Source organism: Bombyx mori, chromosome 3, assembly GCF_030269925.1.
Source record: "Bombyx mori chromosome 3, ASM3026992v2".
Lineage (NCBI taxonomy): Eukaryota > Metazoa > Arthropoda > Insecta > Lepidoptera > Bombycidae > Bombyx > Bombyx mori.
Genome location: NC_085109.1, coordinates 6,923,272 through 6,933,996, shown reverse-complemented (window position 1 = coordinate 6,933,996; position 10,725 = coordinate 6,923,272). Strand labels below are relative to the sequence as shown.

At 36.3% G+C, this 10,725-nt stretch overlaps 1 protein-coding gene across 1 annotated transcript; it reads right to left on the bottom strand.

The window, feature by feature from the left end:
• Positions 1-286: 286 nt before the first annotated feature.
• LOC119630731 (uncharacterized) lies at positions 287-8,187 on the bottom strand. Its single transcript, XM_038021098.2, has 6 exons — positions 8,119-8,187; positions 7,783-7,893; positions 5,980-6,218; positions 4,646-4,819; positions 738-2,041; positions 287-427 (listed from the first exon to the last, which is right to left on the bottom strand). Exons 1-6 carry the CDS (start codon positions 8,185-8,187, stop codon positions 402-404), a joined length of 1,923 nt encoding a protein of 640 aa, XP_037877026.1. The 3' UTR covers positions 287-401.
• Positions 8,188-10,725: the final 2,538 nt, after the last annotated feature.

Sequence of the window (10,725 nt, the reverse complement as noted above, 5' to 3'; positions counted from 1 at the left end):
GTTTTGAAATCATTACAATATTCAGGTATACAGAAAAAAAAAACTATTTGTCGATTTTTAAAGAACATAAAATTACTGACAATGCGATTATTTTCAAAATCATGTAGTGTTGTGTGCTCGCCCTTGCTATCATGCATTACAGTTTGATCGATGGGATAGATTTTACAGACAACAATTGAGACTTTGATCTCATATCTTATGTTGTGTTTATCGACTCCAATCACATAATATCAGAAGAAATATGAGCACGAAAATTCCGTAACTCAAAAATCCAATCTATCTATATCTATTCAATACTTATTCTTCTTCTTCTTCTTTATTTTTGGCTCTGGCACGTTTTGTGCATTAGCCAGCGTCAAGTAATAACGTTTTTATAATTCGCCGTTTTATTTATTTACAGTTTATAAATAATAAAAAACGAAGGAAACTTATCGCAACAAAACATAAATGATTTAGAACGAATTGAATTTACAAAAAAAATCAGAATAATTATATAACAGGGAAAATAAATCAAAATTATAGTTTAATGTTATTATTTAAAATAAACCTACTTAAAATACTATATACAAGGGGATTAAAATCTCGAAGAAGTAAAGAAATATTAGTAGGAAGGGGAACAGAGAGAGATACTAAAGAAGTATATAAGGAAGAATGATCATATAAAGAACAAGAAAAGAAAATATGATTCAGGTCACAATAACTCTCGCCACACTCACAGGCGGTACTAGTTATGATACCAAGTTTGTGCAAATGAACTGGAAGGCTGTTATGTCCCAGACGCATACGAATTATAGTAGAAGTGGCGGTTTTACCAAACGACAATTTGGCAAACCATGGCTTCCTGGGAACGGAAGACTGTATAGCATACAAGAAACGACCCTTAATCCGGCCGCTCTCTTCCCAACACATATTCCACGATTTGTGGAGGCATATGCCGGGCAAAGCAGCAAGATCATGGCCAAAATTCTTGTACGGGTATACGTCACCGGTCACAGTAGCACTATTGGCCAAACTGTCAGCTTTCACATTTCCAGATATGCCACAGTGACTAGGTACCCAACAAAATGATACTAAATAGTTGTGTGATTGGCAGTGCAACAGCTTTCTCTTACATTCAAATATTACATGAAAAAAAGGGTTAAGTTTTAGTGAAAATTTTGCTAAGCTCTGTAATGCACTTAAGGAATCAGTAAATACAACGGTTTTTTTTAGTTTGAAAGACAGCACATATTCAAGAGCTTTTAATAGTCCAAAACATTCACCGGTAAAGACCGATGATTCCGGAGGTAATTTAATTTTCTGAACTATGTTGTACTGTTTGTGATACACTCCAACACCAACACACCCACTGGAGTGTTTAGATGCATCTGTATAAATTTGATGCCAGTTAGGCCATTTACTATTGACATTGCAATTAAAATTTTCATTGGCATTAAAATCAGATTTTTCAATGCCAAGAGAAAAGCAAATCACTGGAGAAAGTAAGAGAGAATCATAAGAAGCGCCAAATAAAGGAAGCACCTGAAAAGAATGAGTTGGGGCTTGTAATTGTTTGAATTTCAGGAAACTTTTTAACAGACAAGGTAAAGGTTTATGTGAAGAGGGTACTTTTTTAGAAAGAAACTCTAGTTTCGAAATGAGGGGATGATTATGGAACTGAACAATTCTAAAAATGAATCTATCGGACAGATATTGACGTCTTAAGTTTAAAGGAGGGTCACAACATTCTATTTGCAGAGCATTAACCGGACTCGATTTCATGGCACCAGAAACAATCCTCAAAGCCCTAGACTGTATGAGATCTAGTTTTCTAAAGCCAGCCACATTACCTGGGTCTAAGAAAAAGGTCCCAAAATCCAGTACACTTCTAATGACAGCATTATACACCGACCTCAGTGTAGCCGGGTGAGCACCCCACCAAACCCCACCGAGACATCTCAGCATGTTCAAGTTTCGCTCACATTTACTAACCACAAATTCGCAATGTGGTTGACCCGTTAGTTTAGAATCAAGAATAGCTCCTAAGAACTTAACTTGATTCCTAATGGGTAATATATCCCCATCATATGTTATATTAAGTGAGCAAGGAGTACGGGATTTGGTGAAAAGTACAACAGTACTTTTTGAGGGAGACAGATCAAGGCCATTTGCATCCATCCAGATTTTTAGCAAAGATAAAGAGGAGGAAACATATCGTTCAGCAGTACTTACAGACATATCAGAGGCATAAATAACCAAGTCATCGGCATACTGTAATAAACTTGCTGAATCTCCGACTGAACCTTCTAGATCATATGTATAAATATTGTACAATAAAGGACTCAGAACAGACCCCTGTGGCAAACCTCTCCATACCAGCCTACTAGGCTTATAAGGGCCGCCAACATCTAAAATAATTTTCCTCTCCGAAAGAAGATTTACAATGGAATTAGTTAAAAAATAGGGAACCTTTAATTTATCTAATTTACTTTTTAGAATATGTAATAGAACGTTATCATAAGCCGAATTAATATCCAAAAAAGCAGCAACTACTGACTTTTTATCTGAGAAAGCATTACGAATATCCGTAACTAATATGCCTAAATTGTCCCCCACACTTTTACCTTTTCGAAATCCAAACTGAGTTTGGGACAGATATTCGTTATTTTCTATATACCATTCAAGCCGATTTTTAATTAAATGTTCAACAACTTTTGTGATCACCGATGACAAAACTATCGGACGATATGATTTGATATCAGATTGTACCTTAGACGGCTTTAAAAATGGCAATACTATTTGACTTCGCCATGACGGTGGAATGTCACCTGTCAGTAAAATTTTATTTATTAAATTTAAAAAGTAATTTAATCCTTTTTCGCCAAGGTGAGACAAAAAGGAATATGGAATCCCATCTTCCCCTGGAGCACTGTCTTTGACGTGATTTAATACACCTTTTAACTCCACTAACGTAAAAGTTAGATTTAGAGAAGAAGGGGCATCAGAGTTATATTGCTTATAAGACAGGATAGGATCGTTGAGTGGAGCAGAAGGAGGAGCCAAACGATCAAGGAATTGATCTGCTAATTCTATAGGCAGCAACAATGCGTTAGAAGGATTGACAGCTGATCTAAATCTTTTGATATTTCGCCATATGACAGTAGCATGTGTTTCAGGTGATATATTGCTACAAAATTTCCTCCACCCGTCAAATTTCTTTTTTTTAAATAGTTTTCTAACCTCTTTCATTATAGTCATTAATGCCTCGTAGTTTTTCATAGACATATTATTGCGATAATTACGCTCTGCTGCCTTGCGTTTCTTTATAGCATTGGTACATTCTTCATCCCACCACGGTGGAGATGACAACTTATTACTGCGCGGCTTTTTCTTTGGAAAAACATTATCAGCCGATTCTAACAAAATAGCTTTGAAATAATTATTATCTATGACATTAACTTCTGAGCAATTATTAATTTTCTCTTCTATTAATAACGTGTATTGACTCCATTTAGAGTCTATGATTTTGTGTTTGAGGCGAGAGTTTTGAATACACATTGTATCCTTTTTTTTACAGGGAAATGAAATGATTATGGGATAGTGATCACTATTATAAGTGGAACACAAAGTAGACCAAGATAGAGAAGATGCTAACTGGGGAGTACAAATGGACAGGTCAATGGCACTAATTACTTCACCAGGCTTTGTGAGGCGAGTAGGAGAACCCGAGTTTAAAATGCACAGGCTATACATGTCTAAGATATCTAATAATTCATAACCATAACTATTAGATACTGAACTACCCCAAGATGTGTGATGAGAGTTGAAATCACCCAGAATCATGAAAGGCCGAGGAAGAACTGAAATTAAGTTTTTAATTTCATTGAAGATTTGCAAGGAGGGATGAGGGACATAGATAGAGACAAAACAGATACCATCAACAATAGCTGCAATGACAGAAAAGCAGTTACTATGTGAAGGGAGAGGGAAGGAAGAAAAGGTGCTAGAGTTTCTGATGAGTAGGCATACACCACCATATCCATCAGCCCTGTCTTCTCTTAAGCACGAATAACCAGGGATTTTGAATACAAAATCTGGCTTTAGCCAGGTTTCAGATAGAGAAAATATAAAAGGATTAAAAGTATTTATAATATGTATAATTTCATGCTTTTTGTTTATAATACTGCGGCAATTCCATTGAACTAACTTGTCCATGTTGGCCATTATTAATATTAGTATAAGTACGAATTAAATTAGCAGCGTGGGACGGTATAGATAAATTGGGTTCAGAAAGTAATTTGATCAATATAGTAATTAACTCTGCTATTGTCTGTTGTGAATTTGCATTAGACGAGGATGGTAATGCACATCCATTAGAAGGCTCTGGCATATTGTAGTCCCTTACAAGAGACTCATGTGCTACATGATCAAAACCTTTACTGTGTTGAGGAGGAGTTCTGGGTTTAGTGAAGACTGTTTTTTTATAAGATATTGTACGTGAGGATGGTGAACCAGGCAATACTGTATTTCCACCAGGAACAGATTTAGTTGGGAGAGAGGATACAATATCAGCAAATGATTTAGAAATGGGGGGATGTAATTTTGATGCTTCAATATAGGATAAGCTATTCTCTGCCATTGTTACTTTAATATCTGTTTGTCTCACGTACTCTGGACACTTTTTGCTCGAAGCAAAGTGCAGCCCAGAACATAAGCAGCAAGATACACAGTCTTCCTCCACATTACAAGTATCTCCAGTGTGGCCCTGACCACACTTGAAGCACCTGGGCTTTGACCTACATTGGACCTTGGTGTGCCCAAAGCGGCAACAATTAAAGCACTGGATGGTTGGGTATATATACAATTTAACAGGCATAGAATTATAACACATAAATACACGTTTGGGCAAAACTTGTCCATCAAATGTAAACACGACTGTTTGCGAAGGTTTCCATGTGGGTGTGTTGTTTATCATGACTTTATAGTTTAGTCTTCTAATTTTCAGAATTTCCCCACACCCAATGGGTACATTAGTGTTCTGCATAATATCTTCAGGGGACCACTCAGTTGGGACTCCCCTAACTAAACCCATCCTCGTAATGTTAAAAGTTGGGATAAAAGCCTTCATGTTGTTTGTAGCTAAGCAGTTTGAAGTGACAAAGCTGTTAGCGTCTGTATAATTATTAAAAGAAAGTGTCATTTTATTTCGGCCAATACGTTTCAAACTTCCATTAACAATATTTTTGAAAAAATTTTTTTTTAAAAATCTGCCAAACACAACTGGGTGTAATGTTGTACCATCATCATCAGCAGACTGTATTTTCTGCACGTGTACCACAAACGGGCCGTGGTCATTGGCATCATAACTAGCCCTACCAATTTGTGTGGAGGCTTTATGAGACATATCAGTGGGAGGAACGGGCTTTGAAGATGTATCAGTGCAAGGACCAGGTGCAGGCAAATCAATAGTGCTCTCAGTAAATTCGTCTTTGCATTGACAGTCCGATTGTTTAAATGTTTCTGTATTATTTTTTCTTTTCCTTTTGTTACAATTTTTACAAATTTTGTGGAGCTGGTTACGCTTCAGCTTCCTTTTAGACACCAAAGAGCAGTCAGAATCCATTCCGGATTCGTTGGAGATTGTGACAAATGCAACCGCGGGGGGCGCTGTGCCCCCCGGGTCCGGAGGCTCGTTCATATAAATATAAAAAACTTACCCCAACTCGAAGAAAAAAAGAATAAAATACAAAAAAATTTAAATAATAATAAAAATTACAAATATATACAAGTTTTAACTATTCTGATCACTTAATAGATTAAAAAAAAATATTTTTCAACAAATTCAAACAAAAACCGCGCCCGCCAAATTCAAAGGTTTCCCGCGTTTTTCTCAATACTTATTAGTAGTTGAATTTTTTGACAGTTCAGATATATTATTTTTTATGTATCCAATAAACAGAACATCACGAGACCTCCTCTTTACATCGTTCTCCTCATTACTGAGGGTCGTGACTCCCTCGCTGCATCAATCTTTGTTGTACGATTATTCTCCATCTGCTGCGATCCTTGGCCTCGTGAAGAGCATCGTGGATCTTGATGTCCAGACAAGACCGAATTTGGTCCGACCTTCGCGTGGGACTGCGTCCTCTGGGACGTTTGCCTTCTGTCTTGCCCGTCACCATCAGCTGCTCAAGATTGTGACCCTCCTTTCGAGCAATGGTCCGAAGAACTCCAATACTCTACAAATGGAACATCACGTTCACTTCACATTCAACATCACGAGACAAAACTGTATTGGTGGTAGGACCTCTTGTGAGTCCGCGAGGGTGGGTATCACCACCCTGCCTATTTCTGCCGTGAAGCAGTAATACATTTCGGTTTGAAGGGTGGGGCAGCCGTTGTAACTATACTTGAGACCTTAGAACTTATATCTCAAGGTGGGTGGCGCATTTACGTTGTGGATGTCTATGGCTCCAGTAACCGCTGAATATCAGGTGGGCTGTGAGCTCGTCCACCCATCTAAGCAAAAAAATATATCGAATGAGTCCAATATTACTTATGCTACAAAAAACTCTTTGTTAAAGCCTTTGCTATGTTGAATCCTCATCGGAAATTATCTGAAGTTCTATCGCATATTCAATATGTACATATCGTTGTCGAATTTTGGTAAGGTAACTATCGCATTGAGTATGCATCGCTGACTGTCAGGGCTATATTCTATCTCATACAACCTCATACATATTGATGGAAGTGAACAATGTGTGCTGATATCAGCAAATTCAACGAGTTCCATGGGTATTGTTACTAAATTGCGAAGGATTGTTTTATCCTAAGCGAGTAGTCTGTAGACTGATGTTCTGGTTCAAATAAGTCGTGATTTATAGAATGGAGTTATTTGTTCCTTCCTCTGATGTACACTTTAGGGTTTGCAAAGTTTTCTTGTATAATCAATAAGATATACGGTCCTTTCCGCATTAAAATCAATACAAAAGCACCACCCGGATTAATTTAAAATGCTTCCCTAAGTGGAGTATTACCAATCGCTGTAGACAATGTAGAAGTAAACAGGATTGTGGTCGGTACGGAAGAATAAGTTTGTTTGGCTTTTAAAAAACACTGAAGTTGCTTCATAGCCATTAAAAATGTGGCATGGTTACATCCTGAAGCACTTAGTGGCTACCTGCATCAACTCCGATGTAGACTACTGGGAGAGTAATCAGAGGCCATTACAAAGTTTTCCCTGTATGAGTGCAAGGCTCTGTTCCTATGAAACTCTTTGATGCAAAAGTTTGAAGACTTCAAGTATGTTTATGTCGCAATTAGTTAGTATGAGTATTCTAAACTGAGTTTGTAACATTTTATGAGATACTAAATATATTACCTTCTACAAAAATGAAGAAAAACAATAGTAAAATCAAAAAGCAAACGAAAATTATTTCTCATATATCATATATGCAATTTACATATCTACTCATAAAATAATATTTGTATAGCTACACGCTTATTGAAATTCCTTATATTATTATTCAGGATTACAGTTCCGGGTTACTTTGGTTCTCGTAATCTGTTTATTTTAGTTCAAGTTATCTCCGAAATCCTTTACATAGGTCGCTTCAACAAACAATAGATACGCACCAAACCTTCAATGTGTACCATACAATCTAATTTGACCCGCACCCGCACCCGTCTCCGGACATGTCGGCATTAGACTACCAAAAAGGCTGCGAAAACGTACCATCTGTTAGCATTCGAAAACTAATAATAACATGTACCACATATAAAGTTTATGGAATCTGAACGAACCCCAACTTTGGTTTCGTGGAATGGAGAGCATGCGCAGTGAATTCGCCTGTGAACTTTGCCGAAGTGTTTCCTTGCAGTCGCTTGGCGGTACTTTTGACCACCGTACGCCTTCTGTACCGGGCAAGTATTCGCCCGAACGACTTAACCATTTCTAACGACCGGGTTTTATATATGTAAGCATTAATAAAAAGTAGCAAAGCATGTTTCTGTGTGTTTAGAAAAGTTGACAAAGTAAAACCCCTTCAGAATTAGGTGTACCTGTGATTCTTTTTATGAGGGTAAGTAATTCGTGTAGTATATTCCTAAAATTCGAAATTGGTAAGCATTCAAATTTACCTTAGTGCATGATAAGAATATCCCATGTATGCTTGTGTACCCCGACCCGCTAATTTTGTCTAGAGACATTTTTAATTAACTTAAATAATATAATACCAAAAGCTACGCAACAAATTTAACAACAGCTACAGATTTTTTTTCTTAAATGAGCTCACGGATCATCTGGTGTTCAAAAAATAAAATTATAGTCAAAGCCCTTAGACATCTCAATACGAAAGCCGCCATCTACCTTGAAGTATGAGGCCTAAATCTCAATTTTATAGTACAACGGCGTCAAACAGGAAGTGACTACTGCTTCGTGGAACTGTTGGCAGGATGGTATTATTACCACGTAATACAGCGTAAAAATATGGTTCACGACCGGTAATTGAGTATGCAAATTAAAATTTTTGCGGACTTGTTTTTTTTAAAATATACGATATTATTGCATCATCATGGAGGTCATAGGTGAACTTACATTAAGTACGCATTTAATTAGGATAATTGCTTTCTGGGGAATTTCAAACCAATATAGCTCGATACGAGCACACTATACGACTTATTATTTTATGATTATTATTCTACTATATTTATTTAAAATCTTATTATTTACTCAATATTTTTTTAAAAAGATATTAAAAGTACATTTTTTTTAAAACACCTTGTAACAATAGATTGCCGCTAATGACGGTATCTACGACACAAGCCACCAGTGGTTGAGACTCCAGAGTGAGAAACCTACTAAAACACGCGTAGTATCGTGAATAACTGCCTTCTGTATCAGGCCCCTAACCCAGCTGGATAACGAAAGTTTTTAAGTTTCTGATCGAAACTTTTCGCTATTAAACCGAGTATCGATACAACTATTGGAACAATAATGGTAGAATAATCATGCCACATCAGGTGGGTTGTGAGCTCGTCCACCCACGTAAGCAATAAAAAAAAAAACAAAAAAAAAACATGGCGGTAATCTCGTGGGCCGGGTCTAAATATTTTATTAATTTGTTCTTTTCTGCCTTCACGAGGTTCTCGACATGAGTTATAATGATATCAACCAACACTGCTGGATTATTATTATTATTTATTTATATTTACTTAAAATCTTATTAATTACATAATATTTTTTGAAAAAGATATTAAATATACAATTTTTAAAAAAACACTATATAAAAATAGATTGCCGCTGATGGCGGTGTCTCCGACACAAGCCACCAGTGGTTAGGACTCAAGAGTGAGAAACCTCCTCATTGTGAGGTGCAGTATCGAGGATAACTGCTTTCTGTATTAGGCCCCTAACCCAGCTGGATAACGAAAGTTTGTTATTATTATTATTATTACATATTACTATTATATTATTTAGGCCACGGCGAATAAAGTTAAAAGTTCGAATAATTTTATGTTTGCATCTACTTTAAAAATAAAATATCCAAGCAATCGATGCAAGCAAAAGATGCTTTAAGAATATTAAACTATTCAGGAGCAAACACATTTAGATTAGTTTTCGAATAACCTTGCCCATTTAAATTAAATCCATTTATTTATCCAAAGTTTTTCTTTCCAAAAGCAGAATGTCCGTTTGAAAAGAAAAATACGTATTTCCTTTGAACTGTGTAATGGAGTGGGGTTTGCGGTAAAAAGGAAGCTAATTCTTTACCCTGACTTGCAAATGAACCACGTCTCAGGGGTATTTACGAATAACGAGGATATTCAGCCTTCCAGAATTTCAGGGGTTCTAGGTAACCAAACACGCAATAACAGTGTGCTTAGTGCGAGTTTTTTAACGTTTTCGATAGCGTAAAAGTTTACCCTAACGGCAAACGTAGGCAAACGATCCCATTCCATACCGTGAGTTAACTTTTACGCTATCGAGAACGTTAAAAGACTCGCACTGAGCACACAAGTGTGAATTTAAAAAATTATGCCTTAATATTAAAAATTAAGTGAATTCTATATACATCCATTACTATTAGGTTCTTCGTTTGGTTAATGTTACATTTTTTTATATGATCGGCAAATCTAGAATTTTATTTGAGATTTAAAAAAAAACCGAAGTTAGATTCGTGGATACTATGTTTCCTATTGAAATAGATCGAAATGTTCGTAAACTCAAGATTTGTGACCGTCCATAAGCATTCGGTCGTATAAGACACCTGGTACTAACCCACCAGTTTATTTTGTTTTTCAAAATAAATACGTTAACTTCGAATAATAAAAATCACATTCACTAAATCTATAAATTTATGTAATTACTAGCGACCCGCCCTCGCTTCGCTTCGGAAACATTAAAACACACAAGAAACCAAAAAAAAAATTTTTTTTTTTTTTAAAAGTAGCCTATGTTCATCAGGGACAATGTCGGCTCCTAATGGAAAAAGAATTTTTCAAATCGGTCCAGTAGTTTCGGAGCCTATTCGAAACAAACAAACAAATCTTTCCTCTTTATAATATTAGTATAGACTAATGGTGGAGTTATTAGCAGGTACAAAATCAACAGGCCCGTAGGTCGTTACGACAGGTGAATTACAATAAATACTTTGTCTTTATGTCCAACAATGGGTGGTGGTATTCTTCTAATCTCTTTGTGTAACCACATAATACATAGCACAGTTGGCTCGTTGACTTTATAAT

Bases quoted from the DNA above. Each gene is read 5' to 3' on its own strand.
- LOC119630731 (XM_038021098.2), bottom strand. From the start codon at position 8,187: ATGTCTCTAGACAAAATTAGCGGGTCGGGGTACACAAGCATACATGGG. The intron at 6,219-7,782 runs GTTCGTTCAGAT...TTCCATTTGTAG, and splicing joins TCCACGAAACCAAAGTTGGG to AGTATTGGAGTTCTTCGGAC. The intron at 428-737 runs GTATCATAACTA...TGTTGCGATAAG, and splicing joins AGTTCATTTGCACAAACTTG to TTTCCTTCGTTTTTTATTAT.